This window comes from Equus quagga, chromosome 15, assembly GCF_021613505.1.
Source record: "Equus quagga isolate Etosha38 chromosome 15, UCLA_HA_Equagga_1.0, whole genome shotgun sequence".
In the NCBI taxonomy this organism is placed as follows: Eukaryota; Metazoa; Chordata; class Mammalia; order Perissodactyla; family Equidae; genus Equus; species Equus quagga.
Genome location: NC_060281.1, coordinates 82,833,536 through 82,857,888, shown reverse-complemented (window position 1 = coordinate 82,857,888; position 24,353 = coordinate 82,833,536). Strand labels below are relative to the sequence as shown.

Sequence of the window (24,353 nt, the reverse complement as noted above, 5' to 3'; positions counted from 1 at the left end):
TGTCGCTATACTAATATCAGACAAGGTAGATTTCAAAGCAAAACAGATAAAGAAAGATAAAGAGGGACAGTATATAATGATAAAAGGGACTCTCCACCAAGAAGACATAACACTTATAAATATATACGCACCCAACACAGGAGCACCAAAATTTGTAAAGCAACTCTTAACAGAACTAAAAGAAGACATCAACAACAATACAATAATAGTAGGGGACCTCAACACACCATTAACACCAATGGACAGAACATCCAGACAGAAAATCAACAAGGAAATAATAGAATTAAATGAAAAATTAGACCAGATGGACTTCATAGATATATATAGAACACTTCATCCAAAAACAGCAGGTTACACATTCTTCTCAAGTGCACATGGAACATTCTCAAGGATTGACCATATTTTGGGAACCAAAGCAAACATCAATAAATACAAGAGAGTTGAAATAATATCAAGCATCTTTTCTGATCATAATGCTATTAAACTAGAAATCAACTACAAGAAAAAAGCAGAGAAAGGTGCAAAAATGTGGAGACTAAACAACACGCTTCTCAACAAACAATGGATCATTGAAGAAATTAAAGAAGAAATCAAATTTTATCTGGAGACTAATGAAAATGAGAACACAACATACCAAAACATTTGGGATGCAGCAAAAGCAGTCCTAAGAGGGAAATTCATCGCAATACAGGCCCACCTCACTAAACAAGAAAAAGCTCACATAAGCAACCTCAAACGACACCTAACAGAACTAGAAAAAGAAGAACAAACAAAGCCCAGAGTCAGTAGAAGGAGGGAAATAATAAAAATAAGAGCAGAAATAAACGATATTGAAACAAAAAAGACAATAGAAAGGATCAATGAAACAAAGAGTTGGTTCTTCGAAAGAATTAACAAAATTGACAAACCCCTAGCCAGACTCACCAAGAAAAGAAGAGAGAAATCGCAAATTAATAAAATTAGGAATGACAGAGGAGAAATCACAACAGATACCAATGAAATACAAGAGATCATAAGAGAATACTATGAAAAACTATATGCCAACAAATTGAACAACTTGGAAGAAATGGACAAATTCCTAGACTCCTACAATCTCCCCAAACTGAATCAGGAAGAAATGGAGAATCTGAATAGGCCAATCACAAGTAAGGAAATAGAAACGGTAATCAAAAACCTCCCCAAAAATAAGAGTCCAGGACCAGATGGCTTCTCTGGAGAATTCTACCAAACATTCAAAGAAGACTTAATACCTATTCTCCTCAAACTGTTCCAGAAAATTGAGAAAGATGGAGAACTCCCTAACACATTCTATGAAACCAACATCACCCTGATCCCCAAACCTGACAAGGACAACACAAAGAAGGAGAACTACAGGCCGATATCACTGATGAACATAGATGCAAAATCCTCAACAAAATTTTGGCAAACCGATTACAGCAATACATCAAAAAGATTATACACCATGATCAAGTGGGATTTATACCAGGGACACAGGGATGGTTCAACATCCGCAAGTCAATCAACGTGATACACTACATCAACAAAATGAAAAACAAAAACCACATGATCATCTCAACAGATGCAGAGAAAGCATTCGACAAGATCCAACACCCATTTATGATAAAAACCCTCAGTAAAATGGGTATAGAAGGAAAGTACCTCAACATAATAAAGGCCATATATGATAGACCCACAGCCAACATCATACTCAATGGACAAAAACTGAAAGCCATCCCTCTGAGGACAGGAACAAGACAAGGGTGCCCACTTTCACCACTCCTATTCAACATAGTACTGGAGGTGCTGGCCAGAGCAATTCGGCAGGAAAAAGAAATAAAAGGAATCCAAATAGGTAACGAAGAAGTAAAACTCTCGTTGTTTGCAGACGACATGATCTTATATATAGAAAACCCCAAAGAATCCACAGAAAAACTATTAGAAATAATCAACAACTACAGCAAAGTAGCAGGGTATAAAATTAACGTGCATAAATCAGTAGCATTTCTATACACTAACAATGAACTAACAGAAAAAGAACTCAAGAACTCAATCCCAATCACAATCACAACGAAAAGAATAAAATACCTTGGGATAAACTTAACCAAGGAAGTGAAGGATCTATACAATGAAAACTACAAGACTTTCTTGAAAGAAATTGACGATGACATAAAGAGATGGAAAGACATTCCTTGCACATGGATTGGAAGAATAAACATAGTTAAAATGTCCATACTACCTAAAGCAATATACAGATTCAATGCTATCCCAATCAGAATCCCAAGAACATTCTTCACAGATATTGAACAAACAATCCTAAAATTCATATGGGGCAACAAAAGACCGCGAATTGCTAAAGCAATCCTGAGCAAGAAAAACAAAGCCGGCGGAATCACAATGCCCGATTTCAAAACATACTACAAAGCTACAGTGATCAAAACAGCATGGTACTGGTACAAAAACAGGTCCACAGATCAATGGAACAGAATTGAAAGCCCAGAGATAAAACCACACATCTTTGGACAGCTAATCTTCGACAAAGGAGCTGAGGGCCTACAATGGAGAAAAGAAAGTCTCTTCAACAAATGGTGGTGGGAAAACTGGACAGCCACATGCAAAAGATTGAAAATTGACCAGTCTTTTTCACCACACACCAAAATAAACTCAAAATGGATCAAAGACCTAAAGATTAGGCCTGAGACAATAAGTCTTTTGGAAGAGAATATAGGCAGTACACTCTTTGACATCAGTTTCAAAAGAATCTTTTCGGACACTGTAACTCCTCAGTTGAGGGAAACAATAGAAAGAATAAACAAATGGGACTTCATCAGACTAAAGAGCTTCTTCAAGGCAAGGGAAAACAGGATTGAAACAAAAAAATAGCTCACTAATTGGGAAAAAATATTCACAAGCCACTTATCCAACAAAGGGTTAATCTCCATAATATACAAAGAACTCACACGGCTTAACAACAAAAAAACAAACAACCCGATCAAAAAATGGGCAGAGGACATGAACAGACATTTCTCAAAAGAAGATATGAATATGGCCAATAGACACATGAAAAGATGCTCATCATCGCTAATCATCAGGGAAATGCAAATCAAAACTACACTAAGATATCACCTTACACCCGTTAGATTGGCAAAAACATCCAAAACCAAGAGTGACAAATGTTGGAGAGGTTGTGGAGAAAAAGGAACCCTCATACACTGTTGGTGGGAATGCAAACTGGTACAACCACTATGGAAAACAGTATGGAGATTTCTCAAAAAGTTAAAAATAGAAATACCCTATGACCCAGCCATCCCATTACTGGGTATCTATCCTAAGAACCTGAAATCAGAAATCTCAAGAGTCCGTTGCACCCCTATGTTCATCGCAGCATTATTTACAATAGCCAAGATGTGGAACCAACCTACATGCCCAGAAACTGATGATTGGATAAAGAAGATGTGGTATATATACACAATGGAATACTACTCAGCCATAAAAAAAGACAAAATTGGCCCATTCACAACAACTTGGATGGACCTCGAGGGTATTATGTTAAGCGAAATAAGCCAGTCAGAGAAAGACGAACTCTATATGACTCCACTCATAGGTGGAATTTAGTATATTGATATGGAGATCTGATCGGTGGTTACCAGGGAAAAGGGGGGGTGGGGGGAGGGCACAGAGGGGGAAGTGGCGTACCCACAACATGACTAACAAAAATGTACAACTGAAATCTCACAAGGTTGTAATCTATCATAACATTAATAAAAAAAAAAAAAAGTTTTTAAATCAACATGAAACTTCTTCCCAGAAAACGCCTGCTGGGCCTTTGATTGGTATTATGTTAAATCTACAGATCAATTTGGGAGAAAATTAACCTCTTAATAATATTAAGTGGCCAATCCATAAATAGGACATATTTCTCCACTTATCTAGATCTTCTGTAATTTCTATCAATATTTTGTAGCTTTGAGTATAGACGTCTTGTCCTTTTCTTGTAGCAGTTTTCTTTGGTTTCGGTAACAGGACAATATGAGTCATAAAATGAGAAAGGAACTATCCCCTTCTGCTTTATTTTCTGAAAGAGTTGGCATAAGAAGCATTAATTCTTCCTTAAATGTTTGATAGAACTCATCGTGAAGCCATTGGAGCCTAGAATTTTCTTCCTGGGAAGGTTTTAAATTACAATCCATTTCTTTCATGGATAGAGGGCTCTTCACATTTTCTATTTCTTCTTGTATTACGTTTGGTAACTCGTGTCTTTTAAGGAATTTGTCCATTTCATCCATGTTGTCAAACGGGTCTCAAAATAATTATTCTGAGTAAAAGAAGTCAGATCCAAAAAAGAGAGACAGAGAATACATAGCGTTTGATTACAGAGAGGCAGGAGCAAACTTCGGGGAAGATGTATATGGTAAAATAAAAATATATATATATTTGGTCTTTGTCCCAGTTCTTGGCACAGAGCTCCTAAAACCCTTAGAATTTTCTGAGTGATGGGCATGTCTTACTCCTAAGGAGCCCTTGTCAACCACCCCTGAGTTTATGCTAATGAGTGACCCTTGGTGAGCCCTAGACAGCTTAGGTTGGGCTTGGTTGCCAGAGGGACCAAACGTGTGATGGGCGAACTGGAACTTTCAGCCCCACCACTTGACCTCTGGGAGGCTGGAGATGGAGTTCTATTACCAATAGCCAACGATTTAATCAATCACGCCCACAAAACGAAACTTTGATAGAAACTTTAGAACGATGAGCTCTGGAGAGCTTGGGGACTGGGGAACCCATCGATGCACTGGGAGGGTGGTGCCCCTCGCTAGGGCCCGGAAGCTCTACCCTCCCCACAAGACCTTGCCTTAGGTAACTGCCACTTTGCAGTTCCTGAGTTGTACCCTTTACAATAAAACTAACTATGAGCACAGCACTTTCCTGAGTTCTGTGAGTTCTAGTGAAACATCAAACCTAAGGGGAGGGTCATGGGAACCCCCAAATTTGTAGCCAGCTGGGCAGAAAGGAGGGTATACTGAGGATTCCATTTGCAGCTGGCATCTGAAGTGGGGCAGTCTTGTGGGACTGAGCCCTTAATCTGGGGGTCTGTGCCAACTCAGGGGAGCTAGTGCCAGAAGTGAACTGAATCGCAGGACACCCAGTTGGTGTCAGAAAATCGAAAATTGTTGAAAGGCGACATAACATATAAGTTCATTACCTTAATTGTGGTAAAACACAAAAGTTACCAAACTGGACATTTGAAATATGTGCAGTTATTTTATGTTAATTACACTCAATAAAGCTGTTGTGGTGTTTTTTAATTACACCAAAAGGATGCGATCAGCAAAATCTGGAGTGTGGGAAATTCTACACAACACAAGACTTGATTTCTTTAACAAAAATTGGGGAACCTATAGTTCAAAAGGGCAAAAGAAACAACAATCGGGCATAATGGACAGACCTTATTTAAAACTCAACTCAAGTAAGAAAAACATTCTTACAAAAACTGGAGAAATGGGCATACAGACTGAAAATTTGACGACATTAAGAAAGTATTACTTTTTTAGCAGTGGCAATGTATGCTTATGTTTTTGCTTATGTTTTTATATCTTAAAAGAGTTCTCCTCTTTTAGAAATACATACAGAAATACAGATGAAATGACAGACCATGTCTAGGTATGCTTCAAAATAATCTAAAGGGAACTAGCAGGTATGGATGAAACAAGATTGGTAATGCGCTGATCACTGATAAAGCTGCGTGTTGGCGACATCAATTTCATTACATTATTCTCTCCTCTATGTATTCAGAATTTTCACTGTGGAGAGTTGAAAAAAATCAAATTGTGGCCTCTGGATTCCTGGACCATTCCTTTACATACCTCTTCATCAAAATAAGGCATCTATACTATATACAATACCATGTATATTGATTGGAGGCATAATGGACTTTTTTTTAATTTAATCCCAACTGGTTGGAGATACACCAACCCTACCTCTCATGACCTATTGGGGTCCTGCTATATAAATGCAGGGTAAGTATCAGAAATATTGTATCATAATTAAAAATTTTTCTCTACTATTAAAGGGGCTCAAAGACAAGGCACCAGACATCTGCTCTCTATTGGGCAAAGAGTAGGCGAGCTAAGTTGCACTTCAACACCTTACTAGTAGAGAAACTGCAATATTGGCGACATAGCCAAATATTTCCCATTATTAAAAGCCCCTATATTCCATACAAAGTTTAATTCTGTTTCATTCTAATGTCTAAAGTAAAAGGCATCTAAACAAATACTTCAAATAACATATCACCTAAAAAAACTAGCATCGCATAAGATGGAGCATGATGCTAAGAGAATGCCCTGTTAGAAGCACCATTCCTGACCGTCAAGGAACCCAAAAGGCAGATTTTTAAAAAACAGGATGACTAAGCAGTCATACCAAGATTCAATTCCTCCCTCCAAGTTGCTTTCTTTCATATGTAGTTACTAAATATTTTCCACTCACTATTCATTAAACACCCCAAATAAAGCTAGGTTATCCAAAGTCACAATAAAAACTTTAGTAGGTTTCAAACCACCAAACTCTACCAGATTCTGAGGGCTGTGCAAGGGTCTGGTACAGCTTAATGTCAACTCTTCTCAAGGTTCCTGGGTCACCAAGTCTTCGGCAGAAAAGTCTTGCATATAATTTGCATCGCATTAAACAATTCCACAGGAGAGATCTAAATTCAGAGGGTCACAACCCAATTCAGCTAAATGTGAATCCTTTGTGCTTTTTTCCTACAATATTTTGACAATCCACATCCTGTTTTTAATGCCTTTTTCTTTGCAATATGTTACCCGACATTAAAGGGACACTAAACATACTCAAATTTCCCTAGCCAAAAAAAACCCGTCGCCATAGACAAAAGTCACCCCCAAAGACACACAATCTGACGGATAAACAAATTCATGGGGTCATCAGTTTACCTAATCAAAGCTACTGAATTTCATGGTCTAAACCATCCCTTCATATCGGTTACAATAATCATTTTAGAATCCATTCACCCTTTCATCAAAATGCCTTTGAGTCAGCAGCCATACATAAGCAGCTTCACTCCACAGCTGTGTCGAGGTCTGTGCGGAACAAGCATCAGAGGGGAAGAGACTAGCAGCAAGGAGACCCTGCAGGAGGGCGCGCGGCATCCTCCTCGTTTCCAAGAGCAACTTTTCGTGTAATTAACCCAGAAGATTCCAAGGGCCCCTCACTTTGACCAACATCCAAACTCTTATAATAGGGAGCATTTCCAAAGGGGCCCCAAATCCTCAGCCACATCTCGCCGCTGTCTTCGTCCCAGGGCAGCCACACCGGACTTCACTGCTCAGTGATTCTGCAAATGCTATTCCCTCTAAGGCAAGCCTCCTACTCATCCTCCAGGATCCAGGTCGGGGTCGCTAACCCTGTGACGCCTCCCCCGACTCCAGCAGAGTAAGCCCTCTCGCTACAGTTTCCGCTGCCCGTCGAACGGCACTGTCGTCCCATTTCCCACAATGCATTGTAAATACATAAACATACATCAGACTTCAGTTGGGACAGAAAGAACAACCCCGAACCCTGGAACAAACTGGGTCCTAATGACCCATACAAGTTCTACTCAGTGAACAGATTACAGCAAAGTGACGAAAGAAGGTCCCAACATCTAAACGAAATGTTTCACTATGAAGCTGCTTTATAGTGAAGGTCTGCCCCAAACGGAGAAAAGTAAAGAATAAAGAATGAAGGTGTTCCAGAAGCCACCGGCACAACTGTCCACTTAACCAGGAAAGACTTCCCCTCTAAGTGCACAAAACCACGTTGGGATATTGTGTAGGGTCTACGCTGATGAATAAGTATCTGAAACTTGAAAAAAAATCATTCAGTCATTCAAAACGTGTACTGCATCCTTTCTATGGGCCAGGCACCACGCGGGCCACCAGGAAGACACGGGGAGTCCTACGCGTCTCTGTCCTGAAGAAACTCATGTCGAGAGGGGCGACAGCAAAGTAAACAGCAAGTTCCCAACACGATGTGACAAGTATGCTTCTTTGGGCCAATTACAGAAGGTGACAGCCTTTTCAACACAGCTGAACTACAGAACCTGAGGGGCCGCTGGCAAAGATGAAATGGGACAGGAAGCAATGGGGCCACTCGAGAAGGATCTTCCAAGCCACGTCAGCCTGCACCAAATAACTGAACAACAGGGCCAAAGGACGACAGCAATTAAAAAACAAATACACAGAGAAAAACGCCAGACCACAAAACAGCCTCCACCTTTGGACTCACTTATTTTTCTAAGTGTGTGAAAAACGAGATTGATGACCAGCTTTTCACGGCTTATTTCAAGCGAACACTTCCTTTCCAAGGACTGACAGATGACACTTTCTTTCTGGCAAAAATGCTGACTCGTTGGATACAAATCACATCCTTCCTCGCCCCCAAACAGCTGGGCCCCCTGCCCCCACTCCACCCCGAGGCCACGTGAACCAGCCCAGAACCTCAGGAAACGAGCACTGTCTAGGCAAACAGATTTACCCCCTAAAACATGCTCCAAACAAGACCACCCCATGGAATTTCTCCACGACTTGTCTTTAATTTGGTACATGATACCTTTTGCCACATGAGAACCTTCCATTTGTGTCATATAGTCATCATCTTCCCCTTCATGGTTTCCAGGTTTGGGGTTTCCTTGGGAGAGCCTGTTATACTCCAGAGTCCTAAAAATACATTCTCTCATATTTTTCTATTATTAATGTTTTTATGACGATCTCATTAAACACGGGAATTTATTTTTTCGTACAACATGGAGAGATTATGACTTTATTGGATGGCCAGCAATCACACAGCATCCTTTCCCTCACAGACTCAAAATGCCAACTTTATTCATAAGCCAAATTCAAATTATATTACAGATGAATGTAAATGTACGTAGAGACAAGACTTTGCGTGCTGTACCACTTGTACGTATGGACTGCACAATTTCACACTGTTTTAATGCTGTAGCCATGTTTTCTGCTTGGTAGAAGAGATTCCCAATGTTTCACTTTTTCAAGATGTTACCGGTCATTTTTGCCCATTTTTCTCTTCTAGATGAATGAGGATCAGCCTGTCAGCTCTTTAAAAGTCTTGTTTGGGTTCTGATTCGATTCATTTGAAGGGAACTGACATCCCCCCAATATTGCGTCCTCCTCTCCAGGAACACCCGACAGCTCTCCACTGAGCCAGTTTTCTTTGACTTCTCTTAGTAATTTTGTCTTTCTTCATACTGGTCTTGTTGGTAATTAGTTAGGAAGGCCTGGTTTAGAGCAACCCATTAGAAAACACTTATTTTAAAGTAATTATTTGGAAATGTTTTGACAAATTCATATTGGAGTAATTTAAAAAGAGAACGCTGTGAAAGTAATTTTCATAAGAGAGACTCCATTGCACAGTGTCATTAAGCAGGGAAAGTACGCTCAGAGAGTGGATCATCTGAAAGCACATGGGCTATTATTTTTTCCTCCTAAATTTAAGCCTCAGAGCTATGATTTAATAGCTATTCATGACTGAAGGAAGCTCAGAGAAGCCTCTGGTACTCAGGGAGTAAATGGATGCCATTTTCTAAAGTTTCACGTCTCACTCTGCTTTGTCTCTTACTCAGCCTTCTCGCATGTTCTATTCTCATCCTTCTGTGAGCAGTCTTCAGGCCAAGAGGTTGGAAATCTGTCCATACCACCTGGATCAGTCAGGACTCTTTGGTTGCAAATGGACTGACAAAAACTCTCCCCACCTCTTTGCAATCCGTGTCGTGGAGCCTGTTTCTGAGTCATCAGATGCAGTTTCCAGAAAGCACAGCATCCCCCTTCGGTCTAAGTTATCTGAGCTGCAGGATGCCTTTCATCTGTGTACGATGCTGTCAGAGGAATTTATATGCTAAGTCACCAGCCCTCTTACACGTGACACTGGGACAACTGAGGTTTTCATCAGCCCTGCCAGAACATAGCCGTGATCCTCACACCCAGCCATCTACTCCACTGTTTTTAAACATTACTGTAAAATTTTTCAAACATACGGAAAAGAAGAGTATAGTGAACCCCCATAACCATCATTCAGCACCTCATTAACAGTGATCAAGATTTAAGCCTGCCACTTTTATCACACCCCACTATTCCTCCGCTTTTTAAAGCAAATCTCAGACTGCGTGTCCTTTTACCTTTACTACTCCAGTCTGCACTTCTAAACATTACGGACATTTTCCTCCCATAAACACAATGCATTATGGCTCCCCAGCACCGCTCTGGAAATAGTAATAATTCCTGAAGACCTAGTACCCAGTTCCTATTCAAACGCCCATGATCGTCTGAGAGCGGTCTTTTGGATGAGTCTGTATCAGGACACCCTCAAGATCATACACTCACCTGATTGTTCTGGCTCTTAAATCCGTTTGTCTGGAGCAGCCCCCTGCCCACCACCCACTTTGTATCTTCACTCCAGGGACTCACGGAGGAAACCACCACAGCAGTCCTGAACGTCGCCCGTTCTGGATTTCTCTGTTCGCTTCCTCTTACAGTCACTCGATCGATTCCTCTCGCTCCATGTTTCCTGTGAGCTGACAGCTACCTCTGAAGACCTGATTATATGCAAGCGACCTTCTCGGGGCAGGAACACTCACTCGGTGGTCTTGGTACTTTACACTCCTTCACCCAAGGGGGCGTAACGTTATTCCTTCTTCCTGATGTGAAAATTACTTAGAAAATTCAGTTGGTGGCAGTCTCACCCCTCCTGGTAAAATTCCCCATCAACCTGTCACTTAGCCGTTTCATACATTGATGATCTTCTCCTAAATCAAAACTTGAAGAGCCGCAAAACAGTGATTTTTCTAACTCCATCATTCCTTCCACATTCATCTGCTGCAATTCTTATGCAAGGAGGAATTTTCCCCCATCAACTCGGGATTTTTGGTGACCCCACAATGTAGTTCTGACAGGAAAGGTAAGACAAATGCTTAATTCTTTACCTTTTAATTGCCGCTTTTCAGAGAGAGAGCTAGTGCCCTATTTTCACTGCCAGAGGGGATCCACAAGGTGCTTCGTTTTCCTCTGTTGTGTTTGGGAACCTCTTTTTTTTGGAGAGTCTGGGTGTATCAGCTTCCTATCACTGCTGTAACAAATTACCACAACCTGGATGGCCTTAAAACAACAGAAATTTATGACCTTTCAGATCTTAGGTCAGAAGTCTGAAATGGGCCTCGCTGGGCTGAGATCAAAGTGTGAGCACGGCTGCGTTCCTCGTGGAGGCCCCAGGGCAGAATCCATCTCCTTGGGCCCTGGCCCCAGCCTGTGGTCACAGCCAGCAGTGGCGGGTCGACTCCTTTTTATGCTGGTCACTCGGACTTCGACTCCCTCCCTTCCTTGCAATTCCCCTGGGCCACTCAGATAACCCAGGATACTCTCCTTATCTTAAAGTCAGCACGTCACCTGCCTTAATTCCATCTCAGACCTTAATATCCTCTTGACAACGTACAGTCATAGGTTATGGACATTGGGACGTGGACATTTTAGGACGCCATTATTCTGCCGACCACAAGGGTTCCAATTTATTCAGAGCAATGTAACCAGTTGCAGCCGTATTCTCTTGCTGCTCAAATTGTCTCACCTTTGGCCAGCGGGAGCCCCTCCTCCAGCCTCTGCATTTGTTAGCATGGTGCCCACTCCAACTCGAGGATGCCTCCTTTGCTTTCTGACTCAACAGAAAACTGAGGGTCCAGGTTTGTCTCGCCTGGCCCCTGCCCATATCTAGCATCAGGAGTGGCTGGGCAGGATGCCCACTGAGATAGGACCCCAATTGCTTTTCTGGCTCTTAAACGGCTGGGGCTGATAATACAAATTTGAAAAGAAAAAAAATCACGACTTTCCAATGCCAATTTAACCTTGCAGGATTTTCACTTAGCTCTGGTACTCATGTATCTCTTCGTTTAAAGTTAAAATCTTGGTTCTTATCACCCAATTGTGTCTACATGGTCCATATGAAATGATTTTAAATTTATTCTGAATGCAGCTCTGTTTATCCTTAAAATACAGAGGACAATCTGGCAACATCTAGCCAAACTAAAAATACTCACATCTTTCTTACTTCGAGGGGCTGTCCTACAGAAGGACTCACACAGGCCCGGAGACACACGGGGGAGCGTAGTCACTGAACACAGGCTTAGGTACATAACGGTTTTATGACATGTCACGCAGAAATTCAAAAGAATGAGATTCATCTCAACACGACTAACAAGGAAAGCTGAGCGTGTACCACTCAGTGAAGAAGGTAAGTTGTAAACGGACCCGCTAACGTGTGCCCAACACACAGAACACCATCCCAATGAGATCTCAACAACCTTTCGGTATAAAGGTTAAATAGGAAACCCATTCCATTAATTGTCTGTCACCATTTAGAACTTACCACTAACATTATCAAGCTTAACATAAAAAATCTTGGGGCCGGCTCCGTGGCGAGTGGTTAAGTTCGCACGCTCCGCTGCAGCGGCCCAGGGCACAGACATGGCACCGCTTGTCAGGCCACGTTGAGGTGGCGTCCCACATCCCACAACCAGAAGGACCTGCAACTAAGATATACAACTGTGTACAGGGTGGGTTTGGGGAGATAAAGCAGAAAAAATATATACATATATTAAAAAAAAAATCCTCTATGTATCCAGAGTAAACAATAAGTCTGTTCAAGCCAAGAACACTCATTTACCTACTGAAAGGGAGAGAGATGAATTTTAATTTTGTTTTTTAAGAGAAGGCTACACACACAATAATAAAAAGATGTTTGGGGTAAGAAAATATTAAGAACCCCTTACATGTAGCTTTTCTCAATTTATAACATTGCCATCATTATTGATAACGATCCTATTACTTAACATGAAATTTATGACATCTTATCTTTTAAGGAATTATCCTATCTTTATTACTAAACCAATGTCTCCAGTGAAATTACAGTCACGCGCCACTCAATGATGGGGATACGTTCTCAGAGATGTGTCGTTAGGTGACCTCGTTGCTGTGCAAAATCATAGAGTGCACTTACACAAACCTAGACGGGATAGCCTGCTCCACACCTAGGCTACATGGCACCAATCTTATGGACAGTCCATCATGGACCAAAACGGCATCATGCAGCACAGACTGTGTATATAAGCACCTTAGCAGATCGCTGGAGCTGATAACCCTCACTGAACACAAACAATGCATTTTCAGTGATAGTAACGCCTGAAATTGACAGTGTTCCCCTACCCCAATCCAAGAACCTTCTTCTCTTAGATGATTCACTTGGCAAAAGACACACTGACGTCTATTAAAATGCAGAGAATTTGGTTTGAGGTTCAACTGTGTCCTTTGCCATCAATGTCATCTTGAGCAATTAGCTTCTCTCTGAACCTGAACTTCCCCGTTCTAAAGCAGGGATGATGAGGACTGGGAAGCCGTTTCGAGGAATCTGAATATAAGGACGAAAAGTGGCCCTCTGAGAATAAAAACGCTAAATCAAAACATAACACAAAGGGCAGAGAAATGCCAGGGGCTCCTGGGCTGGCGAGCCTCGGCTGTGGCTTCAGTGACTGTATCAGCAGATCCAATGGTGGCCTGCCCATCAATCAGAACAGGAAACGCGGAAATATAGACAGGCAAGGCTCACAGAAGCCACTCACTGTCAGGGCACTCCAGTATTCCACCTCCAGCGTAAAGCGAGCCCCTGCAGAAATGACTTGGTCCCAGCTACTGGATCTGCTGAGCGAGAGGCTAGACCCTGCCGAGCCATCCAGACACAGGCCCGTGCCGGCTGTGCCACCTTCTCAGGCCCACTTCACTTGCACAACGGCAACCTGCAGGAGAGAACACTCCGGTCACGCGGACTTCGGGCATCCAGGCCCCTGAAAGAGTTGGCATTGAGCGCAAAGGAGTGATTTGACATTCCAGCTATCATTTGGCTTTTCAGATAAATCTGCTACGTGAGTTAGTGCATTTTGGGGAGTGGGAGCCTCTAGCTTCATCGGATTCTCAAAGGGGTCTTTAACTTTAAAATAAGAACCACCAGCCTAAAGCAGACAACGGGCTGGTCAGGCAGACTTGGCCGATTGACGTGAATTTCACAACAAGAGACAGATAAACGCTCAGGACAGTTTCCGAAACTCAAAATCTAGTTTCTGAGTCTGAAAGGCTGAGGGCCACCCCCAGGACCACAGGAAAGATAGGAGTGTCTAAGGAGAGAGACAGTTTTTGCCCCAAATAGACAAAATACACCTCTCAGCATCCCCGTGTGGACATGTCTGGGGTAATTCTTTTTTCTTTTTTAAATTTCTACCTAACACAGAGGATAACTGCAAGAAGTAAAAAGAGCTAATACATATAAAAATATACAGCACCATATGGGGCCAGCCTGGTGGCGCAGCTGTTAAGTTTTCACGTTCTGCTTCGGTGGCCCAGGGTTCGCCGGTTCGGATCCCGGGTGTAGACATGGCACCGCTTGGCAAGCCATGCTGTGGCAGGCGTCCCACATAGAAAGTAGAGGAAGATGGGCATGGATGTTAGCATAGGGCCAGTCTTCCTCAGCAAAAAGAGGAGGATTGGCAGCAGATGTTAGCTCAGGGCTAATCTTCCTCAAGAAAAAAAAAGTATAAAGCACTATATCCAAGTATTAGTGGAGGTTTTTTACTTTCAATTCAAATCTATCACATAAATATGAAATCAGTTATCAGACGCCATGGTTTAATAAGTTAACAGACACACATAAGGCTCTAAATGTGAAGTCCAGCAAGTCAATTATGTCTCATCATGATCATTCCAATACTGATCCAAGTCATACCCCAGTTCTGGAGAAAGTTTCCTAGAATAGGAGAGAGTTTTAACAGGTTAGAACCTCTGAGGCAGTTCCAAAGGGTCTTGCAGGGGGCCAGGCCAGTGGCATGGTGTTAAAGTTCGCATACCTGCTTCAGCAGCCCGGGGTTCGCAGATTGGGATCCCAGGCACAGACCTACACATCACTCATCAAGCCATGCTGTGGTGGTGTCCCACATACAAAATAGAGGAAGACTGGCGCAGATGTTAGCTCAGGGATAATCTTCTTCAAGCAAAAGGAGGAAGATTGGCCACAGATGTTAACTCAGGGCCAATCTTCCTCACCAAAAAAAGGAAAAAAAAGGTCTTGCTCTTTCTACTGTTCTGTCATCATATATCCTACCCTAGACAGTCATGAGACAACCACAGGCCATAATCCTTACCTTAAAACTCTAATCTCACATGCAGGAGTTTCTACCATCCACCTCATTAAACTTTTCCAGTATGAAATGGCCAGAGGAAAATAAGCTCTTCTTATAGAGTAACCTGAATTTTTAAGAAACACAATTTGAAACACCAATCTCATTGAGCAGGTCCCTTTTTTTAAAAGACAGAAACACAGAATACGAGCTAGTTTTCCACATGGAATTAAAAAAACAATTAACCAAATGGTGAAACCCTAAAAAATCCCTGATCACAAAAACTCTCACCATTTTGGGGGTTTTGTGGGGGGCTGGAAGGGGAGTCATTAACATAGGTATCTTCTCATGCTTTACTGGAAATTGCTATTGTACAGGAAAGATGTTCCCTTCTGGAGCAATTCTAGTTGGGATGTTCTGCATAAATTATGAGCTTTCTTCTGCTGCCACTGGAAACAAAACAGAAGGAGGCAGGGCCTAAAGGGAACACACAAGGATAGCACGAAAACGTTACACTCCGTTCTGTGCTTCACGTCGTGACGACAAGAGTCGTTACATGCTTCCTTTCCCAGTTAGGGTGTCATTACAATATAAGTTGGAAAAGGTAGGCCTGATTAAAGATGAATTTTCGAGTCCCCCGCCTTACCCATCAGGATGAGTCCCATTTCTAAATGGAGCATAGACCCCCCACCACCACCACCACCACCAAACAGCAAAAACCTCCTATTTTTAAGAGAAGATACATCTAAAACGTCATCACGGCCTCAGACATTCACAATGCAAAATGCAAGTCTGCGGTGTTGAACAGCTGTGTAAATGCCTTCCCACGTAACAGCTAGTCCATTTTTAACTTAAACCCTTATCAAAATTGATGCAGATACGGAAGATGCATAAGAAATAACCCGCGCGTATAAGCAGAGTCATCTTTCCAGATAAGGTAATAAGGAGCCATGCACTGACTCACACAGAGCACAAATACGAAGGGCATGTCACTCAAGAAAGTTTTATTGCTGCAAATGAAGAAGCTTGCTGCCCCCCTCAGCTAAAGGAGTTGTAAGTTTCTGAACACATGAAACATAAACCCTAAAATCCTCAGAAGAGGATCTCTTCGGCATAATTAAAGCTCACTTTCCTCCTAAAATATTTTAGCCCATAATTATCTAAGAATTACGCAGCGCCTAGCACCTCCTTGGCACTCGGCAAACGGCAGGCCCTGTAATAACACACATCGCCAGTGCCTAGCTTCGAGACTCTGACTAATGGGAACATTAACCCCCTCATCAAACCAGGGTAATGAGCTTTAAATCATTCAAGGAAGTAAAAATGTTCTCTCCATAATGGAACTCTAGGACTAAACCCTACCCTTGAAATAGGATTGATGACTAGTTTTGCCATCATTAAATTAATTATAGTAATTTTACAGATATCCTTCTAGTCTTCATAAATTTTAATATTCTTACTTAGCTAGGTAATTTGCAGACGGATGGGCGTGGATTACACAAGGAGCGGTGTGCAGAATTCAGTATGACATGAAGAAAGTCGAAAGGAACTGGGAACAGCTCCCTATAAAAGCCACCCTGGCTAGGACAGCTGCCTTCAGATATTGGGAGATCTGTCACTTTTGAGAGGGTTAAACTAGTTTTGCATGACCACAAAGGAGAGTCAGAGAGAGGTACACAGAATGATTTACACGAGGGCTTTGTAACACCACCGAGCTTGCAAAGACGGTCCTCCAAGACGACCCTGGCTGCCTGCTAGAGAGGGAAGTCACCCATCTAAGGCACCACTGGGTTGGACGCCCTCCAAGATCTTTTCAAACATGAGATACTATCATGCTATGTTATTAATATGCAATCTGTTAATGTCTCAGGAAGACTAGAATGAATCACCTTATGCTCCAGTCACTGAAGCCAGCTGCTTTTAGATTATGATTTTTGGTTCAGTTTACTGAAGCAAAGACCTCCAAAGGATGAGTCAACTCTTCTAATTGCTTAGTTATCTATATTTAAGAATAGTATGTGTGTGAACTCTTCTGTACTGCAGCCAACATAGCCCAGAGCCTATGGGATGGATGGATAGATGGATGGAAGAATGGATGGATGGATGGATGGGTGGATGGATGGATGGATGAATAGATGGATGGAAGAATGGATGGATGGATGGATGGATGGATGGATGGATGGATGGGTGGGTGGACGGGTGGAGGGAGGGAGGGATGGAAGGAAGGAAGGAAGGACGGATGGATGGATGGATGGATGAATGGGTGGATGGATGGAGGGAGGGAGGGAGGGATGGAAGGAAGGATGGATGGATGGATGGATGGATGAATGGATGGGTGGATGGATGATAGAAGGAAGGAAGAATGGATGGATGGATGGATGGATGGAAGGAAAGAAGGAAAGAAGGAGGGATGGAGGGAAGAAAAAAGGGGGAGGCGGGAGGAAGAAAGAAAAAGAACCAAGTGAGGCATCATGTGTAGAAGGTTCTAGACAAACAGTGCCACAACAAAGCCAGAAGAAAACTGAGGAGAAATCTGAGAAATTCACCTACTTATGGTTCTAAGGGTCAATAATCCAAATTTTCAGAAGCCCTGCCTCCCGAGCCTGCCCCTCAGAGCACGAGGCTCACGGGTCTCCATGCAATACTGCCTTCTATCTGCTCCATTTTGCTCTTGTTGAAGATGTTACACCTCGGAGTGCATATAATCCTAACTTCCACCTATGGTGTAAATAAAAGAAAAATCATCTTTTGACGTTTCTTCCAATCTTTTTCTCTGTGTGGGTTCTCTGTGTTTGCCATTAATGTTCTCTCCTGTTTACAAATACGTTGTAAGGGTACAAAATGCTCACAAGAGACAGAGATTTTAACTGGGACATTTTATGATCAGAAATGACTAGGTATCATATTGTACAGATGGGGCAACTGAATACTACGAATTTAAGTGACTTACTGAGGGCCCATGGCAAGAGGCCAGTGGAATCAGGTCCATTCTTGATGGTTCCTAATCTAGAACTTTCTCTTTTATTATAATATGGCGGGTAGCAGGGAGGGCACAGGAAAATGAGGGGCCAGCAATGACAGCTGGCCTTCACAGTCTGGCCTGGCTATTTTTCCTATAATCACCCTTTCCTGCTCGAGACCCTGGAAGAAGGAAATGATAGCAAATGAGAGGACAGGTCCAAGGCTAGGCCAAGGCTGACTGTGACAGACCACCAGTCACAAAATACATGACCTGCAAACACACTGTCACCGTACTCTCTATGGGGCTTTTTCTATAATGTCCAACACAGAGTGTATTATAACACACCTACGCTCCACCCCGGGCTGAAGCACAGAGGACCCCAAAGAAAACTTCCAAAATTAGAAGAAACATGTACAGGATATAAGGAGCCACGGTGTTATTTCTCCTCCCGCACTTTAGACCTGTGTAGCAATCAAAAAAAGGCCTGGGGGTTCTAGCTTCTCATCAACGATAAAAACAGAGAAGAATATAAAGAAGTGAGAAATAGAAGAAGCAGGGGCAGGTCAGGGACATCCATCCTCATTCGCATGCAAATTACTTAGCATACAAATGACTTGACAGTAACATAGTAAAAGTTGCTGAGTTCATCATTTCCATTTCCCCAGCACCAAAGTCCAGAAAATAAGAATGCACCAGACCACCCCGTGCACAGAACACATTTGCACCTACAGCAGTCTTCAGACACAGTTTTATTAATAGAGGAAGATTCTCTGAATGAGAAAGTGATTTTTATTGCAAACAGAGCCAAAAACACTGTTTGGCCCTTTTTCTTTTTTCCCAGAGATGGCAATTCTGGGGAGGCAGCCTGAGCGGCTCCTTTCTCTAAATAAGACCACAGGTAGAAATCCCGTTTGGAGGCTGGGGCGGGGTGAGGCGGTCCATTAAACGATTTCTCATTAACAGCGGCGAGATTGCGCTTCTTGTATTAACCAGAACAGGCATTTAACTCTCGAGCTTCTCCTGGGAAATAAGGAAGAAACTGCTCATTCCCTTAGTCATAATTACCCTTTTCGCAGGCCCCAGGGGAACAGCTGTTCTCTGAGTCTCTGTGGACCGTCCTGACTTAGACGCGGCGCTAGCAGCCCACTGAAACGGCCCGAAAGATGATCTTGCCCCAAACCAACAAGTATCACTCTTGCGTGCATTCCTTGCAAAGTAAGAGGTGAGGGTGTTCCTGATTCCTTCTGGCAAGACAGCCCAGCAAGACGGAAAGAACCCGGACACTGGGAAACCTGCGCCTGACACCTGCTCCAGCCACCTTCAGCTGTCACCTGGGCAGTGTGCCTTAACTGCTATTCACCTGATAGCACTATCGTGGGGAATAAATGCACTAATTATGCAGACTGCCCGGCAGTAGGTAAGCTCTCAATGGAAGGCAGTTATTATATTACTACTTGATGGAAGGTCAATTCTCTCTCCCTTCTGGGGGCTCCGGGGACCCCAGGCATCCTGTTCTCTACCACTTTGCATTTCCCACTAGGCTTGCCATCCATCCACTGACCGACAAAGACCTGCACATCCCTTCTTCAAGCACTGACATCCATCCAACAGCTCCCATCCTTGCCCAAACAGATGTCTGGCAAAGCCAAACGCAGGGTACTGAGGAAGCGCGTTGAAGATGCTGTCTCTAAAAACACATTGTGCATAAAAGCTGGGACTGCCTGTACCTCAAAGAGATCTACTGGGCTCTCACTTCAAAGCATTTCACGATGCTAGACTTGGGCAGATGCTGAGTCCAAAACTGATTGCGCTGGAACATCTATTTCTAGGAACTGACAACTACACACGGCACTTGCATCTTCAGGTCCCCAGCTCAAATTAACTTCGACCGAGAGTGAAACAATACCAGAAAGGTCAGAACAAATTACACGTTCAATGTGGACCTTAGTGAAAAAGCAGCAAGAACGCCACCACTGTTTCATACACAGAAATCCTCGCATCAACAGAAAGAACGCTCTTCCAGAAAGCCATTTATTCTTTCACCATTGGCTTTCCAGTTCAGAGTTAGGCTGGGGACACAGAAGAGCGTAGGCACAGAATACCCGACCACAAAAACAGACAGGACTATTTCCATATTTCACCGATCACTCCTCAACAGCAGTTAGGGAAATTACTGAAGAAACTGCATTTCCCCAAAAGAAGAAAACAGAGCTACTTTTCAGCATCCATTACATCGGGGAGTTTATAAGAAGACGGAAACTACCATATTACTGTGTATATCATGGCTAGATAGCTTGTCAAAGGGAAGAATTAACAAATTATTGTAAAACACTTAGCAAATGTGTTCTATGAACACAGAATAAAAAAAGCCATCCAAAGCCTACCTGTTGAGGTTAAATAGAATCTTCTAGCAATTATACTTTACAGTAAACCTTTCTTGCTCAACTGCTCCTGCGTTTCCCGCTGGACTGGAAGCCCCTTGAAAGAAGGGGCTGTGTCGGGTTCCTCGGTATCCCCATGCCTAGCTCTACAACCACGTACTGAATCAACGTAATAGACAATACCACAAATGTCCTTAAGAACAGTCTAAACGCTCCCAGGAAGTCAGAAAGAATCTTTAAAGTGCTGTTTTCAGACCTTCCTATCACATTGTGATAGAATGAATACTTTGAAAGGACAAGCTTTGCAACTGATGATTCAAAATTTTCAAGGTCCACTAAACAGAAAGATCAATTTCATGTGACTCAACCTTTTTCAACTATGCGTGATTTCAAGTCAACTGAATTTGATTCCGCTTGGGAAAAGTTAAAAGAGTAAGGGGCCTAAAGTAAAAGCCGTCTTGATCTCTTAAGATGCTGACCCTTAGCAGGCCTTGGCTGATGAACTGGACCCTATTAAACAAAAGTAGTTCTTTTCTAACATGGTGTAAAACAACTGGCAGGCACATCTAAACGCTCCTGTTTTCCACTGGCCTGCACAGTGAATCCATGGGTCACAGCCTACTATTCCCAACAGATCCATTATCAGCCACATTAGCTCAACAAATGTTCCAGTAAACTAAAGCAGCTACATAATTTGAACAAATAGTCAGCTTTAACAGGATTTACACTCATTGGTTCGTTAATTGAATAATGTGTCAACATAACAAAATGGTTGCCTCTTGCTATCTCAGAGAAGCGAATCTCCCTCGGGCAGAATGTTCCATTTTCTGAGATCCTCCCATAATAGGCAGGGGACTGCAGACCCGGCACTTCATTTAAACTAGCTAGATATTGTTGACGTCTGTTGCTTTTCTGTTTAAAACTGTGGAAAAGGCAAAGTAACTAAAATAAGGAAGGACACAGAATACTACAGTGACTTGAAATAATTAGCTGGAAATAAAAGGTCACTGGTGATAGGCCGGTGGCAAGTTGATGCTTCTCACTGAGATACTAAAAATACAAAGCTAAACATCTTTTTCAAGAATACCAGAGAGTGGTGGTCACACGGCTCTCTCCAAAACGAAGCTGAAATAGAAACTCTCATCCGAAAACATTCGACCAGTATCCTCTACCGAGAGAGTGAAATCATTCTAGTTTTTTGAGTCATCATGCTGAGGCATTTTAACGTGAAATTAACTTCCTTACCACATCTAGAAATCCCCCAGCTTCCCACCCCCGCCCCAAAATGGAGCAGGTAGGCCACTAACTGCCATCCAGGGGCAGGGGGAAACACTTACAAGCTGTTTTACGCGATAATCTCAATGTAACAGAATCCTAACACAGCACAAGTAGTGGCTGTTACTATGTAAATGGTCACATTACAAAACTAAAGCCAATGCTGTTCAGATAAACAGAAAACAACTTAGGATCCCAGGAGGAGGTTCCAGTGGCCTAATTCAAGAGTCTATTTAAAAAACAGCAACAGAATAACAATTACTAAAGAGCTGTTTCCTAAAATTACTCTCCCCGTTGATATTTCTCAATCCTAAAATGTCATGAGAAATATGCTCCTCATCCCTAATTCTGCCTTAAAAGAAAGCATTACTAAAGAAAAAATAAAGGCATTCATACAAGCAAGTGAAGAGCCCAAGCATAAAGCATGTTCTTAAGAAGGACACTAAAAAAGCAGAAGTCACATTAAGTTCAAAACAGCAAGAAAAAAAAAATGAAGTTCCTAATTTTAGTAATTTTATATGCCCCCCCCCCCCCAAGAATTAAGATTTGTTGACTTTACACATGGAAACTCTACATATGTAGGACTCCCTGCCCTTTAGGAAAAGTAGAAAAGGCAGAAGAAAACCAAATTAAGCATTTTATAGCACATTTATAGAAATGTGGTTTTGGGGGGGTTTTAAATGAAATTCAAGTTTTAACTGGGGGTTCTCGTGTTACTTAATTTCCCACTTGCCAGCAATTTTAAACAGCACCGATTCTGAACGAGCTCCAGATATGTTAAACTCTGGACAAGCAGTATTAATTTCAAGACACTCCAGAAGGTCTGAACTCTCCCCTGATTTTCTCAGCTTGGCATTGCTCATCAGAGCACAATTCTGCAAAACTAACAAGTCATGGGCTAGGAAGCGCAAAGGAAGCCCAAAATACTTCACATGCATTCATTTACACAATTTGGCTTTTCACAACAAATAACTCAAAGGGACTGACATTTTCTATAACGTAGGGTACAGGCTGATGAACTTGTAAAATAATCTGGTGATGTTTTAGCATTGAAAGACTTTTTTCTTATGTCAAGGTAACACAAGCAATCTTGGGTAGATAACATTTGAAGGACTGATGGTTTCAAACAGAGAACAGCTTTAAGTGAGATTTTAATATTTTACAAAATTGCATGGTTTCAGATTCACCATAAAGAAGATGCCGCTTTTTATCATCAATTCCACTAAGAGCTATTTAGCATCAAGGAGCCACATTCGCTTGCTGTATAACTCATGATGGTGTTAATTAGGAAAGAAGCTAGGCGAAAAAAATCCAACCTTAATCCTTTGATGTACCATTTGAAACTCACTATTAATCTGATGGACCATCGTTCCTGGGGCTGTGCTAGTGACACGAACTAGTGAAGTCTTTGACTAGCTCATCAATAATAAATCATTTTCGAGACAAAATTACAACTTGGTATGGACCTCACCAAGCCCCTCGCCAATTCAATGGGGGCCCTTCTCTGGCAATTTAAACAGCAAATTCCTGTCTGGAATCACCCATTCAATGTGCATTTTTAAGTGAATCTCATTTCAACCTTTCAAAAAAGTGCCACCAGATCTGCAAGTTGAGGAAAGCGCTCAGGAGATACACACAGCACCAGAAAGAAAACTGAGTGGGTCCAAAGCCACTCATTACTGCCCGGGGGCACAAAGGAGGAAAGGAAAGGAGGGTAGGAAGCTGTCTAGACTGGTGGACCTCAAGGGGAGCGAGCACTGAAAACAGCAGTTTAAGTACCTAGAACAAAAAGGCAAGAAGCCTGCACTCGCCAGCTAAGGAGCCCAGAGGGAGCTCAGGAGAGGATGGAGCTGGAAAGAGGGACAGCAGGAGCCAGGGAAGAAACGACCAGGATGGAGCACAAGGGAACAACAGGCAAGGGGCAGAAGGGGTGACAGGGATGGGGCAGGAGGAAACCACAGCGTTGGAACAGGGAGAACCATAGGGATGGGGCTGGAAAGATGCACAGGACGGGGCTGGACTGGGAGACAGGGAGGGGGCTGGTCCAGCCAAGTCACAACCACATCCTAACAGCCAGGCGCCGCGCTGGGCACTTTGGGGCGCTCTCTCCCGGAGTCCCCCCAACAGCTCTCCGCCGCCCCATTTTAGAGACCGGCACGGCGAGGCCGGCCCCGCAGCGCCCGCTCCCCGAGGTCGCCGGCCGGGGGGCAGCCGCGGCGCAGCGCCCGACCCTCCCGGACGCAGGGGGTCGCTGGCGGCCGCGGGGGGCGGCGGCGCGGGCCGGGGGCAGCCGGTACCTGGGCTCGGGCAGGACGATCTTCTTGCTGGCGCGGGCGGCCGGGGTGGCCTTGCTCTTCTCCATCGCCATCAGGTAGCTGACATCGGCCAGCACGGCCTCCAGGTCCGCCATGTTGGCGAGCGGCGGCGGCGGGAGCGCGTCCCGTCCGGGTCCCGAGGAGCCGCCGCCGCCGCCCGCCGCGCCCCGACGTGGGGGGGCCGCCCCGGGGCAGCCCCCCCC

General features: G+C 43.2%; 1 protein-coding gene across 4 annotated transcripts in view; it reads right to left on the bottom strand.

Moving 5' to 3' along the window:
• The window catches only part of GRK3 (G protein-coupled receptor kinase 3), a 128,291-nt gene extending 103,944 nt beyond the window's left edge, over positions 1-24,347 (bottom strand). Inside the window, exons 1-3 of one of the 4 annotated variants that reach the window (XM_046639773.1) lie at positions 24,133-24,269; positions 15,509-15,694; positions 15,242-15,344 (exon numbers count right to left, since the gene is read on the bottom strand). In XM_046639773.1, coding sequence (XP_046495729.1) covers positions 15,242-15,288 — 47 coding nt within the window. In that variant the 5' untranslated portion in view covers positions 15,289-15,344; positions 15,509-15,694; positions 24,133-24,269. Of the gene's footprint in view, positions 1-12,423; positions 12,576-15,241; positions 15,345-15,508; positions 15,695-24,132 lie in introns of those variants that run through there. The other 3 variants (XM_046639772.1, XM_046639775.1, XM_046639774.1) reach the window with 3 other exon arrangements.
• Positions 24,348-24,353: the final 6 nt, after the last annotated feature.